At 36.6% G+C, this 22,171-nt stretch overlaps 1 protein-coding gene across 5 annotated transcripts in view; it reads left to right on the top strand.

The window, feature by feature from the left end:
- Specc1l (sperm antigen with calponin homology and coiled-coil domains 1 like) overlaps positions 1–22,171 on the top strand; it is a 144,585-nt gene that overhangs the window by 26,827 nt on the left and 95,587 nt on the right. For 4 of the 5 annotated variants that reach the window (XM_005334446.5, XM_021732631.3, XM_021732632.3 and 1 more), the window contains 2 exons: positions 6,701–6,890; positions 17,808–17,961. In XM_005334446.5, the coding sequence (XP_005334503.1) occupies positions 6,738–6,890; positions 17,808–17,961 (307 nt within the window). In that variant the 5' untranslated portion in view covers positions 6,701–6,737. Of the gene's footprint in view, positions 1–6,700; positions 6,891–17,807; positions 17,962–22,171 lie in introns of those variants that run through there. The other variant, XM_013362493.4, reaches the window with a different exon arrangement.

The raw sequence follows: 22,171 nt of genomic DNA, 5'->3' as shown, positions 1-22,171 counted from the left end.
GGGACTGGGATTTGGATTTAGTCTACTGTCACTTCTGAATAATTGACCTAGGAGAGCTTCTTACCTGATGCTCAATTTCTTCATTTATACATTCCCACAAGAATGGGCTATTGTGAGGATTCAATAACCTGTACTAGGTACTGCACGGGACATGGTACCTGCTATCCTCTGCTTGGAAGAGGCTTGAGGACGGCCCTAGAAAGCCTATAGCTTTCTCTCTAATTTTGAGAACACTGCATCTGTTTTTAAGTTTTTTTTTTTAATTATTTGACAATTACATGTGACATATTTGATGGATTATCATAGAGTGAGATTATTCCTAGGACGTGGAAACAGGATTCACAGTGTTTTTGTGAGGAAAACTGCTTTTTATTCCTTTCAGACTGTGATTTGGCTATAAACTGGAGGTGGTTATGGTGGTTGACGGCACCCTTCAGGAAGGTTGGGGAAGGTGAATAGTAACTTTTACCATACTCCTGTTTTCAGTGTTTAGGCACTAGAAGTACTGTGAACTGTTCTGGTCCTTTGTTTCCACTCTGAAATCTCTCATATACCCAGAGGGCTCTAGGTAAGGGTCTTGCAACACCCTTTTCTTTTTGGGGGGCTACCGGGGATTGGACTCAGGGACACTCAGCCACAGAGCCACATCTCCAGCCCTATTTTGTATTTTATTTAGAGACATGGTCTCACTGAGTTGATTAGCACTTTGCTTTTGCTTAGGTTGGCTTTGAACTTGCAATCCTCCTGCCTCAGCCTCCCGAGCCATGGAGATTACAGGCGTGCGCCACCGTGCAGAGTGGGGACCTAGTGTATACTCATGAATCTGTTTTTTGAATCCTTGCTCTTAATAGGGGTCATTTTGGACATTTGGGATAGCATTTTCGGTTGTCTTAGTGGTTAATGGATGCTGTTGAGCATTTAATAGGTAAGGAGCATAGAATTCTAGTCTCAATACAATGATAATTCTGCAAAAAGGAGATTTCCTTGTGCTCTCTACTGTTTTATAATATCTTGCTAAATAATTTACATAGACAGAAAAAAACCTGCTAATGACTAAGCCTAAATTCTAACTCTATTTTACATAAAGCATTTTTTAAAAAAATACATTTTTATATTAATGAAATTTTTAGGGAATGGAATTAATTACTACAGACATAGAGGGGAAATTCCTTTGTTTTGTTTGTATATTTACCAAATAAGTAGGGGTTCTCCTGAGAAACAGAACCAATAGGAAATGGATCCCTGTAATCCCAGCTACTTGGGAGACTGAGGCAGGAAGATCACAAGTTCAAGGTCAGCCTGGGCAACTTAGCAAGATCCTGTCTCAAAATAAAATTTAAAAAATGGACTGGGGATGTAGCAGCTCAGTGTTAGAGTACTTGTCTAGGAAGTAAAAGGCCCTGTGTGTAATCCCTAATTAAGAAAATAAACAAAAAGTATGTGTGTGTGTGTGTGTATGTATGTGTGTGTGTGTGTGTGTATGTATGTGTGTGTGTGTATGTATATATATGTGTATATATATACATATATATATATATATATATATATATATATATATATATGATATTTATTTTAAGGAATTGGCTCATGTCATGACAGAGAATAAAGAAAGTCCCAAGATCTGAAGTTGACAAACTAGAGACCTAGGAGAATTGATGGTGGTGTTCTAGTTTGGGTTCCCAGACCTAAGAACCAGGGGACCTAATGGTATAAGTTTTAATCTGAAAGCTGACAGAACCTTATTCAGCCTTTCGGTGCTATGCTGGTCTTCGGTTGATTGGGTCCTCTAACCCCACATTAGGGAGGTTAATCTGTTTTATCCCATCAACCCATTAAAGTATTAATTTCATCCAATGATACATTCACAGACAAACCCAGAATAGTGTTTGACCAAATGGCTGGGCATTCTTTGGCTTAGTCTAATTGACATAACAATTATCACATTAGAGTGGGTCATCTTTTTAGAAAAATATTGATGGCATTCATGATGATAGTGTGGTATCTGAGTTACTACTACCACATGCCCAAATCAAGATTATTTATAGCTGCCAAATTCACAATGATTCAGTTTAGAGCTATAGATTTCTGACTCTTTTATTCTTAGTATATAGCCTTCTCTGAAAATCTACAGATTGAAATTCATATGATTTGGGAGGATGAGGCAAGAGGATCGCAAGTTCAAAGCCAGACTCAGCAATTTAGTGAGACTCTAAGCAGCTTAGCAAGACCCTGTCTCAAAATAAAAAAAAATAAAGATGGGCTAGGATGGTGTTCAGTGGTTCAGCATCTCTAGGTTAAATTCCTGGTATACACACCCACACACACACACACACACAAAAATTTATTTTTGTTATGAATTTTATTTTTAGTTTCTTTGTTCTATAGATATATTTAAAAATATGTATTTAATAGGTTGTCTCTGAATTTTGTCAGGATAGTAAAGGTGTGTTTTACATGATTTTTTTATTGCTTGATTGATTGATCATGATACTAGGGAATGAACGTAGAGGTGCTTTGGCATTAAGCTATATCCTCAATCCTTTTTATTTTGAGACAAGGTCTCATTGAGTTACTGAGACTGGCCTTGCAACTTGTGATTCTCCCAAGTTGCTGGGATTATAGTTGCTGGCGTGCACCACCTGACATTATATAGTTATTAAAGAAGGGGGATTTTGAGTCAGATGCAGGTGAATACCACTGGTCTAAAATACCTCAAGCTGTCAGCCTCCTAGAATAGTCTACATCTCAGTATCTTTGACTTTTCTACTGTGCTTTTTGTTTCATCTAAGATCTTGCAAAACCATAGTCCTCCTCATAGATCCTTGTTCAGTGTTATTTATTAGTTTTCTTCTTAATTACAGCTTTATTAAGATATATTTCATTTGTCAACAGTTAACTTGTTTAAAGTGTAAAATTTTAGTGTTTTTTAGTTTATTCACAGAGTTATATAACTATTGCCACAATCTAATTTTAGGACTTTGTGTCATCCCCCAAAAGAAATCTTATATTCATTAGCAGTCAGTTTCTGTTTCCCTACCCCTAACCCCTGGCAGTTGTTAATCTACTTTTAATTGTATGTGTTTGCCTATTCTAAATAATTGATATAAATTAAATTATAAAATATGTGATCCCTTACATCTGGCTTTTGTCTAGTATGTTTTCAAGATTCATCTGTGTTGTAACATGTATTTGTACTTCATTACTTTTTATTGCCCAATAATATTCTATTGGCATGGAATGGGAATTAGATGGATTCATTACATTTTGTTTGTGGCCATTGGGTAGAGATACTTTGTTTTGCTTATTTATAAGTTGATGGACACTTGGAATTAAAGCAAAGTTATTTAGTATGCAGAAAGCATGTAAATATTTGTGTCTAATTAAGTAACAAATATATACCAATAATTAAAAAATAATTTAAATGTTAACAAGGAGTTCTATTGTAGTTTATTTAGGAGAATTCAGGGGAGACTGTTTGGGTTGTTTCCATTTTGGAGCTATGATAAATAATGTCCCTATGACCATTTGTGCATAAGTGTTTTTTAGTGTGTGTGCATAAGTTTTTGAGTGGACAAATATTTTCATTTTTCATGGTGTACATTTAGGAGTAGAGTTGTTGAGGTCATATGGTAGCTGCCATTTGACGAAATGCCATACTGTTTTCCAAAGCTGAAATGCCATTCTCATTCCCACCAGCAGTGTATAGGGATTAGTTACTGTATGTACTTTCTAAAAATTGTTAGTGTTTATCTTTTTGATTATAGCCATTCTGGTGAGTGTGAAGTGGTAGTTAAGTTTTAATTTTGGGACAATGACAGCAGCAGGAAAGGCACTCTGTAGTATTGTTCAATGTGGTAGCCACCAGCTGCATGCAACTTTAAATTTAAATTAAGAAAGATTTAAAATTCAGTCCCTCAGTTACACTAGTCACTTTTTAGAATGCTTAGTTGCCATTAAGTGTCCCGTAGTGGCTATCCTGTTAGTACAGTTAGATACTTAAAATATTATCATTATCGAAGTGAGTTCTGTTAGATAATGTTGGTCTAGAAAATGTTAGTTTTACAGGGCTGAAAGAGTAGTCACAGAATGGTAGAGAATCTGACAGGTGTAGTAGAAAGGAATGCAGCATGGAATTTGGAGGAAAGAAGGAAATTTCTAAGAACCATATATAAGGCAAAGAAAGATGTAGGAGAAGCTTAAGAGTGGGTAGTTGAAGGAAAAGTTTTTAGAACTTGATTTGACTTTCTTTTTTTAAGTATTTTTTAGTTGTCAGTGGACCTTTATTTTTTATTTATTTTTATGTGGTGGTGAGAATCGAACCCAGTGCATCATGCATGCTAGGCAAGCGCGCTACCACTGAGCCACAACCCTACTTGATTTGACTTTTCTACAGTATCTTGAGTTAGTGAGTAGATCCAGTCTATGTAATTTTATTTTATGGGTAAGAAAAACACAAATTGTTGGTTGGCAGGGATCAATATAACTGCATTATACCTCTTGTGGGAAACTCCTTGAATCTATTTTAGCCATTAATTTTTAGTATTGTCTGGGAACATGTAGGACATAGATGTAGACTGCCCTTATTCTGGGCATATTATTCAAATGGGAAAGGAGAGAGAGAGCAAAAGAGTTGGTTAAGAGTGGATACGTTGGGCTGGGGTTGTGGCTCAGCAGTAGAGTGTTCGCCTAGCATGTATGAGGCGCTGGGTTCAATCCTCAGCACCACATAAAAATAAATAAATAAAATAAAGGTATTGTATCCAACTACAACTAAAAAAATATTTTTTTTTTAAAGAGAGAGTGAGAGAGGAGAGAGAGAGAGAGAGAGAATTTTTAATATTTATTTTTTAATTCTCGGCGGACACAACATCTTTGTTGGTATGTGGTGCTGAGGATCGAACCCGGGCTGCACGCATGCCAGGCTAGAGCGCTACCGCTTGAGCCACATCCCCAGCCCTAAAAAAAATATTTAAAAAAATATCAAAGAGTGGATAAGTTCTGAGGCTGGGGTTGTGGCTCAGTGGTAGAGTGCTTGCCTAGGCAGTTGGGGAAGAGCTAAAGAAGAGTCTCTGAGGTTTTGCTGTGTTTTGGTGCATTCTTTTTGCTCCAAAGCCTTATGTCAAGGGTTGAACAGAGGCTCCTTGACCCTGTCTTTCCGTTCTGGCCACCGTCCCAGTTGTGTTGTGTCATGTCAAGCCAGGTAAACCTAGGGTATTGGAGCACAGTATAGGTAAAACATTCAGTAAGGCTATTGAAATGATCCTTTTCTTTTCCAAAGTGTTGCTCTGTTTGAGTGTTCATAAAACAGACCAACCTTTTTTTGTGCTCAATATGGTTTCTTAGAGTCATCATGGTACATGAAATAATCTCATGTTCAAAATAGTCTTTCATTTTGTTAATTATATTATCCTGTCTAAAATGATCCAGGCAAGGTATTTTTCATAATGTGATGTTATTATACAGACTGTTGTTCTAGCTCAGTTAATAAATGTGTATTTAAGGACTTAAATTTGGCTTTAGTTCCGTGTGCTCCCTGTGTTATTCCAAGTCCTCTTAGCTGTGATCATTTATATACCACTTATGTGGAAGAATTGTTATCATATGCCATACAGATAAGTAAAATGGCCTTATTTCCTGAACCAATAATTGAGGCTAATGCTTTGATAAAGAATTTCTGTGCTGCCTCTTAATAAAAAAGGTATGCTGGAGAATGTATTTAGATTCTGAATGTTGGGATTTCTGGGATATTCTGCTGGCTGATATGGGAATATCACAACAAATATCTGAAATTAGAATTTTGCTGGATAATTTGAAAAGTATGATCACTCCCACAGAATAGCTAATTCCCAAATGCCAAGATGATTATTGCTAGGCTGGGATTATGTCTAAGTGGTAGAGCGCTTGCCTCATATGGATAAGACACTGGGTTCCAATCTCAGCAATTCATATAAATAAATGAATATGGGCTGGGGATGTGGCTCAGCGGTAGCGCGCTCGCCTGGCATGCGTGCGGCCCGGGTTCCATCCTCAGCACCACATACCAACAAAGATGTTGTGTCCGCCGAGAACTGAAAAATAAATATTAAAAAAAATTCTCTCTCTCTCTCTCTCTCTCTCTCCCCTCTCTCACTCTCTCTTTAAAAAAAAATAAAAAATAAATAAATGAATAAAATAAAGGTTCATCAACTAAAAAAATTTAAAAAGGATGATTATTGCTTTGTTAAATGCTGAAGACAGTTTGTACGCCAGCACTGCATATAATAGGATATTCTTTTTACTGAATGAACTAGAATCCACAAAATAATTTAAAATTAGTAGTAGTCAAGCCAGGCATGGTGGTGCATGCCTATAATTCCAATTACTTTGTAAGGCAGATGCAGGACGATTCCAAGTTCAAGGCCAGCCTTAGCAACTTAGTGAAACCCTAACTCAAAATTAAAAAATAGAAAAGGGCCAGGGATGTAGCTCAGTGGTAAAGTACCCTGCGTTCAATCCCCAATACCAAAACAACAACAACAACAAAAAGTAATATTCACGGAGGAAGCCTTGAAAATAGGACTCATTCTGATAAGCAAATCTAAGAATTTTTCAACATTTACAATCTTACTTATCACGAGGTAAATTTCTTTAAAAACAAAAACTTAAAGAGCTCTCTTCCAGTTTTCTCAGTGTAATGCCATTATGCCATTTTTTTCTGCAGATTTGATTGTAAATGCATCACGGAGAGGCATCCCAGAATGAAGAAAGCAAGCAGGAGTGTTGGCTCAGTGCCTAAACTGTCTGGAACAAGTAAAACACAAACAGTAGAAAAAATTAAGTCTGAAAACAGCTCTTCAGCATCTACAGGAGGCAAACTTGTAAAATCTGGAACAGCAGCATCACTCTCAAAGGTATTCTCATGGATTTTAGGAGGGATATATTTTAATATTACCTTGGATTTATTAAATGCATGTTATTTAGGAGTTGTCCTTTCCTGGCACTCAGAACACACAGCCTTTGAAGAGAGCTTATAGTAGCTGGCCTTAATTGGTGTTTTGGGTTTATGAATGATCTAAATAATAGTGTGAAACAAATAATTGAGGGTCAGGGCTGGGGTTGTGGCTCAGTGGTAGAGCACTTGCCTAGCTTATGCTAGGCACTGGGTTCGATTCTCAGCATCACATATAAATAAATAAAATATGGCTGGGGTTGTGGCTCAGCATTAGAGTGCTTGCCTAGCATGTGCTGGGCCCTGGGTTTGATCCTCAGCTCCACATAAAAATAAATAAATAAAGGTATTGGGCCCAACTACAACTAAAAATAAATAAATAAATAAATAATAAATGAATGAATGAATAAATAAATAAATAAATGTATGTCCATTGACAACTAAAAAATAAATAATAATTGAGGGTGCCTTGTGCAGGATGTTGTGCTCGTGTGAGTTAGGAGTAAAGTCAGCCTTCAGGGAGCTTGTAAAGTAAAGGATGGAGGTAAGGTACAAATATGAATAACTGAAATGAGTGGAAAATGTCATATTTCCTAGGGAAGTAGTAATAATTTCAAGTAGGAAGATATTGTTTCTTGCCTGGGAAGGTTTTGTGAATAGAATGTGTAAACCAAATCTTAAAGCATGACTAGTTATAGCATTCCCATGACCCCAAGACAGGAGTTCTTAGCCCCTTTACACAGCATAAAATGTTCTTTTTCTCTGGTATTTCCATCTGATCTAGTATTAACCCTAGTTAAAATTGGGGATTTTAATTTAGTAAGAGCATAATTAGTTTCCTTTAAACTCCTTAGAGACCAGAATAATTTTTCTTTTTTTTCGTATAGCATAGTAATTAGACCATGGGTGTTGGGAAAAACAGACCTGGGCTTAGTCCCTGTTTCATAGGACTGTGGTCATCATTAAATGAGGGATGTATGAATGTGGATGGTCCAGAGCTTGGCACAAGGCAGTGCTTAGTAGAGCTCCCCCTCACCCCTTGTGGTGCTAGGGATTGAATCCAGGGCCTTGTGCATATTAGGCAAGCACTCTATGACTGCGTTCCTCATCCCAGGCAGTAGCATTTTTATTGGTTAGATCTAGGAACTTTTCTCTAGTCCAGGATTGAGGAGTTTTCTCATGGGGTGTTCTTAGTGTCGATGTTATTTGGGCCATCCAAGGGATAAGCTTGCTCCATGACACTTACTTGCTGGTCCAGTCTTGGACATTATTACACAGAAATCCACAGTATTCTAGCTATCTCAAAAGTTAATTTGTTCTGTTGTTCATTTTTTAATTTTAGGGTTGTTGAGTTTGGGGTAGAAATTTTGCCTGTATGCAGAAAGCCAGAAGGGGGTTTCTGCTAGTCTGATAGGGAAAAAAACCAAGCATGACCAGAAACATGATCCATTTAAAAGTCTTTTGTTTGGTCAGAGACTGGATAGATTATGGATTAATTATTTTAAGAAGCACCTCAGAGGAATAGCTCATGAGGAACTTTCTTATATGTGTTGAAAGATCTAGCAGGAAATGCTGGTTTTTCTGTTCCAAGATTGTTGCAACTGGGCTGAGAATGTAGTTCAGTGGGAGAACACTTGTCTAGCAAGTGTGAGGGCCCTGGGTTCGATACTCAGCACCACATAAAAATAAATAAATAGAATAAAGGTGAAAAAAATTTCTTTTTCTTTTTTTTTTGTACTGGGAACATGCTATCTGTGAGCTTATCCCCAGCCTGTTTTTTTTTTTTTTAATTGGTTGTTCAAAACATTACAATGCTCTTGACATATCATATTTCATACATTTGATTCAAGTGGATTATGAACTCCCATTTTTACCACGTATACAGATTGCAGATTCACATTGGTTACACACATCCATGTTTATACATACTGCCATACTAGTGTCTATTGTATTTTGCTGCCTTAAAAAGAAAAAAAAGAAGAATTGTTGCAAGTGAACCCAGACTAATTCTATAGGTTTAAAGAAGCCCCCAGATTTTCTTCTTGCTGTAGTCCTGATGAATTGCTAGTAGTTATCCTGTGGCCTGAAGGATGGTTCCAGGAATAGACCTTTGCCCTATTTCTGTTAGCTGAATCAACATCCAGAAATATTTCCTTGGTAGCAGTGCCACCACTCTTTATTGTAAGATATGTGGCATTTCTGATGTAACTAGTTACTCAGTTACTGGGACTATCTTCAAAGTGGAGTGAGTACCTGTGTGACTGAGTGACCTGTTATTTATGTGACTGGAAGAACAGGTTGAAATGTTGGCATTGAATGTGCATTGCTGCCTTCCTTCTGTGGCCTCTTCATCTGTGGCAAGCAGTGTCTTTGAAGATTTACTATGGACTGTGCACTGAGCAGGCATGGTATCTCTTCTGAGGTGTGGATCTGGAGTTGCTGGTATTTTGGTCTTAAACAGTGAGTATGTTTCCATTATAAAGCAGAATGTATACCTGCTCTTGCCAGTACATGCCTGCTGTTCATACCTTTGGCTCTGCTACTTTGGCAGGTTTGTGTAAGTAGAGGTGTGTGTGTGTGTGTGTGTGTGTGTGTGTGTGTGTGTGTGTGTGTGGTGTAGTTAGTGGGAAAGGTCAGGTGAGAAGTAAAATTATTTCAAAACACTTTGCCAGTGATTGGAGCAATTATTTTCATCTTAAAAAGAGAGTGGGGGAAGTCATTGATTAGAAATTGAAGTAAGAAGAGACAGAAGGAAAGAAGAAAATTATGAAAATGAACAGAAAAATTGAAAACATTCATGGGCTTTGAGGGCCTGTGGGTGTAGATCAATTCTAAAGTGCTAATTGAACATGTTTGAAGTCCCAGGATTGATTACCTAGCACTACAAAAAAAGGACAGGGTGCTTTGAGACTTTTCATATTTGAGTGTTATTTTATTTTTCTGAGTTTTCTTATTTCATCTTTTCTTGGCACATGCTGCCACTCACAGCATGAATTCCTATAACTATGATGGAATATTGATGATTAACCAGTGTTTAGCTTTTAATTATTTAGACACCTTGTATACACACTCATCTATTCATGTGTAGACACCCAAACTTATGTATCTTTCACTGCTCAATATTCTCACAATCTCTTTCTTACAATATGCATTTTTCCACTTGTTTTATTTCAAATGTTGTTTGAAGCTAGAACTAGTTGAGAGGAGAAAGGACACTTGATCCAGAAGACCTCACTAATGATTAAGGCTTTTGTAAGTATAAAATGAAGTACTGCTGCTGTTCATGTTGAGTTTTCGGCAGGTTGTACTCACTCTTTTCAGGAGCTGTGACATCTGGTTTAATTCTTTGTCATAGCCAGTAAAGAGGATTCTTTTCCATGTTGAGGTAGTCTCCAAACCTCTGTACCTTTCAGGGTTTTTGTATACTAGTCAGGAGTTGATGGTTAGTTCTTATAGAAGTAATGAACTTTTTCTTTATTCTGGAGAATATTTTTTCCTAAAAATTGATAAATGTGAATTAATAAGCTTCAGTCACAATCTAAGTAATTGGTAACTTTCAGTGACTATTTGTGATTTATTTTTTTTATGATCATAATCTTGTAGTATAAAAGTTATTAGGGCTAAAGGTGTGGCTTATTGTTAACCATCTGAACAATCCATCTCTTAAATTTGAAAGGTAAAGCTCAATGAAAACTAAATTTGAGCTAAAGATATAGACTGAGAAACTTAAGTCTTGACCTTGAGAAGTATGTGTTTTTGATTGTAGTATTTCATTATTTCTGAAATATTTTTAACAAATGATTTGCAATTTGCATCTGTTATTAAAAAGTAGGCTAAAAATGTTCCATCATCAATTTCCATGGTTTTGGACTGTTGCTGATGGGGAGTGTTTATGTATAGGAATGCACATGTATTCACAGAACCTTGTAGCAAAACTAAAAGAAATAAGGAAAAAAACCCAGCAAATCTACCAGTAACTTAGTGAAAAATACAAGCTGGAAAGTACAGAACCGTTTTTACTTTTTTGTTGCTTCATAGCTTACATACAAAGTTTACAAAGCATAGGTATTGAGCTTAATGAATCATTGTAAAGTGACAGTAGCTTTAATTTTCATTTACATTATTACAGTGAGATTGAGCACATTTTCATATCTCTTTTTCTTTTCTTTTGTGTTTTAAAGAGATAGGGTTTCACCTTGTTTCCCAGGCTGACCTAAAATTTCCAGGCTTAGGCCATCCTCCTGTTCCTTTTCTAGTAGCTGGCACTCTAGTCATGTACCACCATACCTGGTTCCCCAGTAATATCCTTTACCAAGATTCCCTACATGTTAATCTTTTATCATGATTACATGTTTTCCTCTACATACATATACATACATGTACACACACAAACAATTTATATTTTTTAAAAACTGAGTGTAAATAGTAGATCTGATGGTTCTTTTTTTTTTTTAAAGAGAGAATTTTTTTAATATTTATTTTTTAGTTTTTGGTGGACACAGCATCTTTGTTTGTATGTGGTGCTGAGGATCTGAGGATCCAACCCGGGCCGAACGCATGCCAGGCGAGCACACTACCGCTTGAGCCACATCCCCAGCCCCAACCTGATGGTTCTTTACTGCTAAATATTTTAGAGTATATTTCTTGAAAAACAAGGACATTGTTTTATGTAGCTATAGTTAATTATAAAATCAGGAAATTAACATCGATAAAATGCTAGAATCTAATGTATTAAATTTCATCAATTCTGCTATCATTCATTATTGGAAAAAGGAAAAAAAAAGTTTTTTTTTTTTTTGGTCCAGAATCCAGTTGAAGATCATGTATTATATTTAGGAGTTTGAAATGGTTCCTCAGTTCAGGAATTTTTAAAGAGTACAGACTAGCTCTTTGGTAGACTGCCTCTCAGTTGGGTATGTCACTATTTCCTTTTAATCAAGTTTTTGCCTGAAATACCACAGAAGTGAGGTGTCCTTGGTGTAGCATTTCTGAGTGCTCTCAGAAATGAGTAGCTTTGGTCTGTTCCATTACTGGGAATATTTGCTTGCATTGGTTAAGATAGACAATATAGTGTAGGTTTCTCACCTGTTGGACTACTATGTTTTGTTTTGAGAATGTGTATTTTCTTTTTCACTATGCTTTTACCCTATTTTTAGCATTTTGGGATAATTCTTTACAGAATCAATTATTACTATGATTTTTGCCAAATCATAATTTTCTAACTCCATTATTCCTTAAACATTAAGTAGTTGGCTTTCCATTCTAAGGAGGAATTTACCCCCCAGCCACCCCGTACTTTTGTGTTAATTTGTATTAGTGAGGATTTATGGTGGACTCAGTCATAAATTATTGTTAACATAATTATTTTGATGCTCACATTGTCCCTGACTTATCCAGTGGGAGTGGCTTCATGTTGGTTCAAGCATCCTTTTGACATGTTCCTATTATTCTTTGAATCCTTTCTCAGTTTCTGGCACAGAAAGTTTTGTACTTTTCCAGCCCCAGGCTTAGAATCAACCATTTCTTAAAAGAGGCCTTGTTCCTTTTAGTGGGAGATAGAACATAAAAACCAAGATCTGAAAGTTAGATGTGCTCATTACTTTTGGGAAACGAACACACACACACACACACACACACACACACACACACACACACACACTAATTTTTGTATTTTTCTTTTAAAATGTATTAGTTCATACTGATACTTCCACTTCCAAGGACTTGAGTCATAATAACTTTTCTGTTATCTACAATATACATACTTAAATTCTTAATCCTAGAATGTACAGAAAATAATTTTGGAACTGCTGTTCCATACCATGAAAAAACCGATTCTATCAACAAAAGTTCAGTATTCATTTATCTGTGCCTGATGCTGTGGCACATACCTATAATCCCAGGGACTTGAGAGGCTAAGGTAGGAGGATTACAAATTCAAGACCAGCCTCAGCAATTTAGTAAGACTGTGTCTCAAAAGAATAAAAAGGGCTGGGGATGTTGCTCAGTGGTTTTAAAAAATTCATTTATACTTTTTAGGTTTTGGCTTGAACATTTGAAGATTCATGATCAAAATGCTGTGTTCATGAGCTGGGGTTGTGGCTCAGTGGTAGAGCACTTGCCTCACATATGTGAGGCACTGGGTTCGATCCTCAGCACCACATAAAAATAAATAGAATAAAGATATCGTGCCCATGTATAACTAAAAAAAAATATTTTAAAAACAATGCTGTGTTCAGAAGATTCTTGGGTTCTGTAATTAATTTGAAATATACATAATGCCACTTGTTTCTCCCATATTCTGTTTCAGCCCTCTGCCAATGTTACTTTAATTGATTTATTTTGAGTAAATGAAGCACTAACATAGGTTCAGAACTACATGGGAAGACATATTCAGACAAGTGCCTCTTTCTTCCTCCATTCCTTCTCTTTTTTGGTACTGGGGACTGAACTAAGGGGCATTTGGCCACTGAACCACATTCCCAGTCCAATTTTGTATTTTATTTAGAGACAGGGTCTCACTGAGTTGCTTACGGCCTTGCAATTGCTGAGGCTGGCTTTGAACTGGCAATTCTCTGCCACAGTCTGGCTGGGCACAATTCAGGAGCCACTTGTCAAAAGAAACGAACTTTAGTTTTAGAACCACACACGCCAAACAAAACAGCTCCTCAGGAAGAACCTTCAGAGCCCAACTGCCACCACAGGCTTCCCACAAGGCTCTCAACCTCCCTCACTCCTCCTGCTCTTGAGGCTGATTGGCTGGGTGGCGTGGGCAGACCAAAAAAAGTCCCCCAATGAGCAGCTCCGTGGTCTGAAAGGGTGGGGAAACAGCCCAATGAGCATCACCACAGAGGAGCCAATCAGTTGGCAGCTAAAAGTTTGCTGGGGCCGCTGTGAGCCAATCATCAACTGGCAGCTAGAAGTTTGCTGGGGCCCCTTCGGCTGTGGCTCTCAACAATTCTCCTGAGCCTCTGGGATTGTAGGGGTGTGCCACTCTCCATTTTGTCTTGCTCTGTTCTTGCTCCCTGGAGATAAACAGTTTGGTTTCCATTTATCCTTACAGTGTTATTTTTTACATAAATACACAGATACATACTTATTTAGTTTTTTTGTAATTCGCTTATTTTCACTTAGTATATTCTAGAAAAGTCTCTATACCAATTTAAGCAATCTTGCTTTTTTTTTTTTGGTACCAGGGATTGTACTCAGAGGCACTCTACCACTGAGCCACATCCCCAGCCTTATTTTGTATTTTATTTAGAGACAGGATCTCTGTAGTGATTCTGACTGTGGAAATGTACAGGGAAGCAGTCCCCTGGTGAGCAAATTCCTGGGGAGGCAGGCAACAGGGGCTCTGTTTCTCACCCTTAGAATGCCCTGCAGTCTCTCCTAGGATCTAGTAAAATAACTAAGTATATGTGCAATATCTAACTGGTATGGCAATGCCCTGCTTGAGAAGCCTCTGTGCTAGAGCCTCATTCAACCTCGATTGCAGGCACATAGCTCCTAGGAGTAAAGGAACTTGCTTGCTAGATAACTACAACATTTCACCAAGCTCTGGTGCTTCTGGATCTGCCCATCTAACAGTAACTTTAGACAATGGACTTTCTTGAGAGCTGCACAAAGCTCCTGACATTGCATATTGTAACTGTGGAATGTAATTGAAATAATAATGTAGTTATGGTATTAATGACCTAATGTAACCTATTGGTATAAATAAATGCGGCCCCTTGGACAAGGAACCACTTCTTTTCTGGCCTCTGCATCTTGTCTCTGTTTCTCTTTTTATTTTCCTGTCAGATCTTCCTGAGTTGCTTAAGTGCCTTGCTTTTGCTGAGGCTGGCTTTGAACTCTCAATTCTCCTGTCTTAGCCTCCTGAGCTGCTGGGATTACAGGCATGTGCCACTGCACCCAGCTAATTCTATTCTTTTTCTCTAGCTGTTTAGTACTTCATTTTGGTCACTGAAATATACTACATGCACTTTACTATATATAGGCTTGTAAGGTATACCAATCTTTTGCAACCAGAAACAACACTATAATGAATAACCTTGTGCATATATATATTTTGTATTATTGAGGTATAACTTCAGGTTGAAACTCTGTATGTGCGATTACTAGGCAAAATGTGTATGCATGTGTAGTTTTTACATCAAGGTGGTTCCCACCTGCAGTTTAAAAGTGTACCTTTTTTATACTTTATTCCCAAAAGTGTGTTTTTATACTTTTCATTTTGCCAGTCTGATAGATGACAAATGATACCTTAATCCCCAGTTTTTATGTTTTATTTAAATTTTTTAATTTTTTGGTTTCTTTTTTGACATGCCAAGGGTTTTTAAAACTTTTTTAAATTAAAAATTTGTTTTAAGATTTTTAATTTTTATGTGTTCATATTGATCAGTTATTTGTAATTCAGGATTTTGAGTCATGTAGAAGATCTTGGACTTTGTTTTTGATATGGTGTGAAATCGACCTTTTTAAAAAATATGCACTGGATCTAGCACCATTTACTGGAAAACCCATGTTTTCTGCGCTGCTTCTTTGGCTGTAAATAATGTTTCATTCATTTTTTTTTTTTGTACTTGGAATTAAATTCAGGGACACTATACCACTGAGCTATATCCCTATTTCTTTTTAATTTTCAAGACAGGCTCTCACTGAGTTGCTGAGGCTGGCGTAGAACTTGCAATCCACAGATCCATTGCAGCCACTCCCCTGGCTGTAAATTAGTTTCTATCTTTTTTTTTTTTTTTTTTGTAAATTAGTTTCTTCATGGACTCTTTTTGTATGTGTATGTATGTGTGGGGTACTAGAATTGAACTCACACATGTTAGGCAAGTACTATGTTCCCTACCCTTGGCTCTTTACCTTGTTTTACTGGTTTACTTTTGCCAGTACTATGAGATCTGAATTACTATTAGAGTTTGTGATTTGGTGCCCCACGGTATTTTTAACCTTGCCATTGCCCAAAGCCAAATTGTAACCAGAGAAGTGTGACGATTAAGCCATTTTTCCACATAAGTCTTTACAAATTAATTTTTACAAAAGGAAAATTTAACTTAAGGAAGAAGAAAAATTAGTTGAAAGATAAATTTAATTAACAACAACAGAAAATGATTTATGTTGAATTCATATACTGGCTAATGGATGAAGGTGTATTGACAAGAAAGGGGACTCCATTTGAATTTTTTGGCATGTTAATTGATGGCCAGTTTTCTTTAGCAGGAACAAGTCTTGTAGAATAAACAATGCAATGTCCTCTTTCCTTTTTATTCTAGATGTTCTAGATGTTTTATAATGTGACAACCCTAAATTCCCACAATTTAATTCTATTTAATTTTTTGAAAACATTGGTGCCTTTTCTGCCTTATTTTATTTTTTTGTAAATTAGTTTCTTAATGGACGGAGCTGCTGGGATTATAGGCATGTGCCACTGCACCCAGCCTGGAATCAACCCAGGCCCTTGAGCATTCTAGAATAGTGCTATACCACTGAGTTACTCTACCAACCCCTCTGCCTCTTTTTAAATAAGATATTTTGACCAAATTAATGGTACTATATTATAATTTCCATAAGTGAGTGCTGAAAACCGAAATTTCCATATGGAGTCACTGACATTTAGAACTGAAAGAGACTTTAGAAATTAGTTACTTGTGAACCATTTTAATTTGTAGAAATGAACTTATCATTATCTAAGAGAGCATGGCTGTGTATAGATTAAGACAGTATAAATTACTTGGCCAACTTGTACCTTCACCTTAAAGAGGAAAAGTTTTCCAGTACTTTATTTAAATGTAGTTTTATTAAATGTAGTTTTTCTAGCCAGGTGCAATGGCGCGTGCCTATAATCCCAGATCCTTGGGAGCTGAGGCAGAAGGATCATGAATGTAGGCCCACCTGGGCAACATAGTGAGACCCTGTCTTGATAAAGGGAAAAAAAGTAGATTTTCTTTATTCTACAGCTTTTTAACTCCTGTGTTTTCTCTCATTTATAGGAGAAATAAAAACAAATTTCTTTACTATTTTTTTAAAATAAAAATTTTAAAGCCTGTTCCATTATTCATAGTGTTACTTTTAGTCATCTTTATAAAAGATGAAGAAATGTCACAAGTGGTCTTTCTCAAGGGATGTAATCATTGAGACAAGCTAACCCTTGCTTTAACAATGAAGTTTCTAATTTTAATTGATATATTACCCAGGCTTAAACAGAGGATGTCCTTTCAATGTTTTTTTAAAATTTTTTTTTCATTCTAGATGGATACAATATCTTTATTTTATTTATTTTTATGTGGTGCTGAGGCTCAAACCCAGTGCCACAGAGCCACAACTAAGCCCCTTCAATGTTTTTCTTTTAATTTTGATATAAGTTTGACTCTTAGAGAACTGCATAAGAAAGATAAATTTAGGAATAATTTCTTTTAGAAATTATTTTCAGAGAGTCACTTTAGAGTAGTGAAGATTATTTGCCTCTCAATGATCCCTAGAAATTTCAAGGTGGCACTTTCTGTGGCAGTATAGAACTGTCTTGAGATGCCCATGTGGTTTCACTGAGAAGATTCCTCTTTATGAGTCGTGTCCCAGATGACAGTAACAAGGATGATGTCTTTACTTCTTCCCAGCCCTCACTGAATCTGGTATATGTGGGTGCACAGCAGGCATCCATAAAATCTTTGATTACATGTTATGATTTTAGTGTCTTAAAATAAAACTGTATGATTGTTTAGAAACCATAAAAAGATTTTGTTTCTATAGCACAGTATGCTTACAAAATGAATGAACGTCTTTATATAGCTCTTAAAATCAGTATAGAAGTAAAGAACTTTGTTTAATCTTGAAATATTTAGTCTTGCTTCATCTAGTTTTTATTTTCTGTTGCTTCTAGACCAAGAGTAGTGATGACCTTTTAGCTGGAATGGCTGGAGGGGTAACAGTGACTAATGGTGTTAAAGGAAAGAAAAGTACCTGCCCATCTGCAGCACCTTCAGCATCTGCCCCTGCCATGACCACCGTGGAGAACAAGTCCAAGATTAGCACAGGTATGGCATTCAGTGTGGATTTTTTTCCCATTTTTTTTTATTGGTATATTATAGTTGTACATAATGGTGGGATTTGTTGTTACATATTCATACATACATCCAGCATAACAATATAATTTGGCTAGTATCATTCCCCAGTATTTCCCCTTTCCCTCCAGTTTGAGATATTGATTGCCTTTTGTTTGAGTAAGCATAGTGTGCGTTATTGTTTGGGGCATTCCATCTAATTACGAAACAATTAAAAAGAAAAGAGAAAAATTTCAAACATATGCAAAAGTAGACATGTTGTACTCATTATCTTTATCAATTCATAACCATTCTTAGGTCCTTAATAACCATCCTTCCCACTTATTTTATTTATTTATTTTTAGTGATGGGGATTGAACTCAGAGCCTTGCTTATGCTAAGCAAGCACTACATTCCTAATCCTTAATAATAAAATTTGAAGTTATTTCCAGACATGATAAAATTTCATCCATAAAATTTAATTATTTTTGAAAGATAAAGATTCTTTTAAAAACAATCACAATACCATTATCATTTCTTAAAATAATTATTAATTATTCTTTAAATCATAAGTTAGTAAATGCTAGATTTTCACCTCTAAATTTTTTTTTAAAACTGTTTTTATTCATGACAGGATTCACTTAAGGGTCATATACAGTAATTGGCTGATGTGTGTCTTAAGTCTGCTTTTTAAAATCTATAGGTTAACCCCCCCTTTTTTTGCAGTTTAGTTTTTATAGAAACTGACCTTTGACCTGTAGTATTTCCTAATATCAAATTTTTGATATCAGAACATTCTCATAATGTCCTTGAGTATTACCCTTTGTCCTCTATATTCACGGTAAATGGCATTAGACCTAGATCCCTGATAGGACAGATTCAGATTCCTTTTTTAAAAATAAATAAACAAAAGCAAGACTCCTGGGGCTTGGGTTGTGACACAGTGGTAGAGCTCTTGCCTGGCACATGTGAGGCACTGGATTTGATCCTCAGCACCACATAAAAATAAATAAATAAATACATACATACATACATACATACATACATACATACATAAATAAATAAAGGTATTGTTTCCATCTACTACTAAAAAATATTTAAAAAAAGAGACTCTTTTATGAGTTGTGGTGTGATTGACTTATTGTCCGTCATTCTGTGATGTAAGCCTTTATTGATTGGTACCTAGATTGATCATTCAAATTAAATGGCAGCTGTTTTTATATTTGCTAGAATTGATAAATTTACTCATTCTACAGTTTAAGGAGGAATGCTATTATATTTTGCTTTTTATACTCAGAAAACAAAAAACTTCAAGGCTTCCATAAGATCATATGATTGTAGTAAAATTTATAAAAGTAAGTTGGCAAAAAATAACCCCAGAGCCTCTTCTGTCATTATGACATCACTTAGGCTGTTATCCACTGTTGTGTGTGTTAGACTTTCCTAGCCCAGGTTTACTGTTTCCCCTCATTCATTCGATTTGACCTTCTGCAGGTTGTTTCTTTCATCACAGATGACACCCCACCGTTCATTTTAGTAGTGCTGTGGTATGATTAACAAGATGGAATATTTCAGTCCTTACTTTTTATAGGCATTAGTTCATTTTATCCTTAACTGCAGCCCTATGAAGGAAAGACTGTTATTATCTTCAGTTTTAGAGACAAGAAAGCTATACTTAAGCCAAGTTTAAGTATCTTGCCAAAGGCCATGCATTAATTTACTCAATGAATATTTACTGGGGACCCATTTTGTACTGGGCCTTTGATGCAGACTTGGTGGTGGAGCAACACTGACCTTTTGGTCTTTTACACTGGGGTCATCACTACATTTTGTACTCTAGCTTTCATGGTAAAAAAGAAACAGTAAATTAAATACTCTATTGATTATTTGTGTCTTTTCCCATTTCTAACCTTTAGAATTGTATTGGGAGAGATTCCATAGGTTTTACATTTTTCTGACCATTATCACCTGACCTCAGGATTCAGTTATCGCCTCCCTGGAATAGTGGCCCTAATATGGGTTTGTACATCTGTGTTAGTCTGCTAGGGCCACCATAACAAAGTACCGTAGACTGATTTGCTTACACAACAGAAATTTATTTTCTTTGGTATTAGGGATTGAACCCAGGGATGTTTAATAACTAAGCCACATCCCCAGCCCTTTTTAAAATATTTTATTAGAGACAGGTCCTCTCTGAGTTGCTTAGGGCCTAACTAAGTTGCTGAGACTGGTCTTGAATTTGCAGTCTTCCAGCCTCAGCCTCCCAAGCTGCTGGTATTACAGGTGTGTGTCACTGTGCCCAGACCAGAAATTTATTTTCTTACAATTCTGAAATCTGAAGATCAAGGTGTTAGCAGGTTTGGTTTTCCTGGGGTCTCTCTCCTTAGCTTGCAGATGACTGATGTTTCACCATGTTCCCATGTGGCCGGCCCTTTGCCTGTGTCCGAATACCTTCTACAAGACATCAAACATACTGGTTTAGGGCCCACTGTAACAGTCTTATCCTAACTTTATTACTTCTTTAACTAACTCACTTACCCTGTCTGCAAATGCAGTTGCATTCTGTGAGGTTCTAGGCATTAGGGCTTCAATATATAAATTTGCAGTGATGGTGGTAGGGGGTGGCACAGTGTATTCTTAGCAGGACTCTTAATTCTTTATCTGCTCTGCCTTTACCTATTCCCAGAGACTTCCCTAAGGCTGTTTGATTTCAGTGTGCCAGTTCTAGTTCAGACTGTTCTGCTGTAACGCTCATTACTGTAATCCCAGGAGGGGAATTTCTCTTGTTCTTGTTCCGCATTTTCTTCTCTCCTCTTTATTTCTCTTTTCATTTGGGGGACATTGTCAATTCTTGTTTTCATTCTGGGCTCCTTTTCTTTCATTTTTCAGCCATTCATATCTTTGTTTTTTTGGCGAGGCTTTTGGTTTAGATAAGAAGGACAATGGTACCATTTATAGAAAATGGAACAAAAATTGGGGCTGGGTTGTGGCTCAGCGGTAGAGTGGTCGCCTAGCACGTGCGAGGCCCTGGGTTCGATCCTCAGCACCACATACAAATAAATAAATAAAGATATTGTGACCAACTAAAAAATAAATATAAAAAAAAGAAAAAGAAAATGGAACAAGAATTAATGTTAGAGAAAAGTTAAGCCATCCTTTTCCTCTTTGGGTCTCCATTTGTACTTGTTTCTCCTAATCCTGTCACTCTGCCTTCAAAATCTGTCACAGATTTATTGTCCTGTCTCATTCTTACTGCTGCCCCCCTAGTATAGGCCCCTTTTACTTTTACTACTTTATCTTCCCACATCTGTCTTCTACTGTTCTTTCTCCTTACTTGTTGTAGATAGTACAAAAAAACTTTTTCCCTTATGTTTATTCCCTGCTCAAGAATCTGTTGACTTGTGGTGACTCACTGAATTCTGCCTGGTTCAGGGCTCTGTAGTTGGTATATGCATTCATATACCACAGTTAGGTTCTGTTAACTGTGTCAACTTACCTTTTGGTGTGCATGCTTGCTTATACTTTCTTATCTTTGTCTGTTTCATGGCCAGCTTGAATTCCCTCTCCTCCTCTGTATCTGGTCAAGGCAAAATTAGTGGCCATCTGCCTATATCACAGAGATCACTCATCCCTGTTATCTCTATAATCTTGGTGACCAACAAATGAAGGTTCTTTAGAAATACATAGATTAGATCTAGGTTTTATTTTTAAGAGTAAAGAATATCCTATTACTTAGGTGTTTATAGATATTTAAACATTTTTTTTTTTTATTAAATGATCATGTTGATTGCTTTCAGAGGTTTAAAATTTTCGTAGTTAAGAAAGAGTTTGGCCAGACAGGTGGTGTATACCTGTAATCCCAGTGGCTCAGGAGGCTGAAGCAGGAGAATCAGGAGTTCAAAGCCAGCCTCAGCAAAAGGAAGGTGCTAAGCAAACTCTGTGAGACCCTGTCTCTAAATAGAATACAAAATAGGGGGGCTGGGATTGTAGCTCAGTGATAGAGCACTTGCCTAGCATGTGTGAGGCAGTGAGTTCGATTCTCAGCACCATATTTAAATAAATAAAAAAAGTCCATCAACAACTAAAAAAATATTTTTTTTAAAAAAAGTACAAAATAGGGCTGGGGATGTGACTCACTGAGTTCAATCCCTGGTCCCCCACACCCTCACAAAAAAAGAAAGAGTGATTGTTTGTGTATTTATTT

Source organism: Ictidomys tridecemlineatus, chromosome 2 (genome assembly GCF_052094955.1).
Source record: "Ictidomys tridecemlineatus isolate mIctTri1 chromosome 2, mIctTri1.hap1, whole genome shotgun sequence".
NCBI classification, from domain to species: domain Eukaryota; kingdom Metazoa; phylum Chordata; class Mammalia; order Rodentia; family Sciuridae; genus Ictidomys; species Ictidomys tridecemlineatus.
This window is presented reverse-complemented; position numbering and strand designations above follow the sequence as displayed.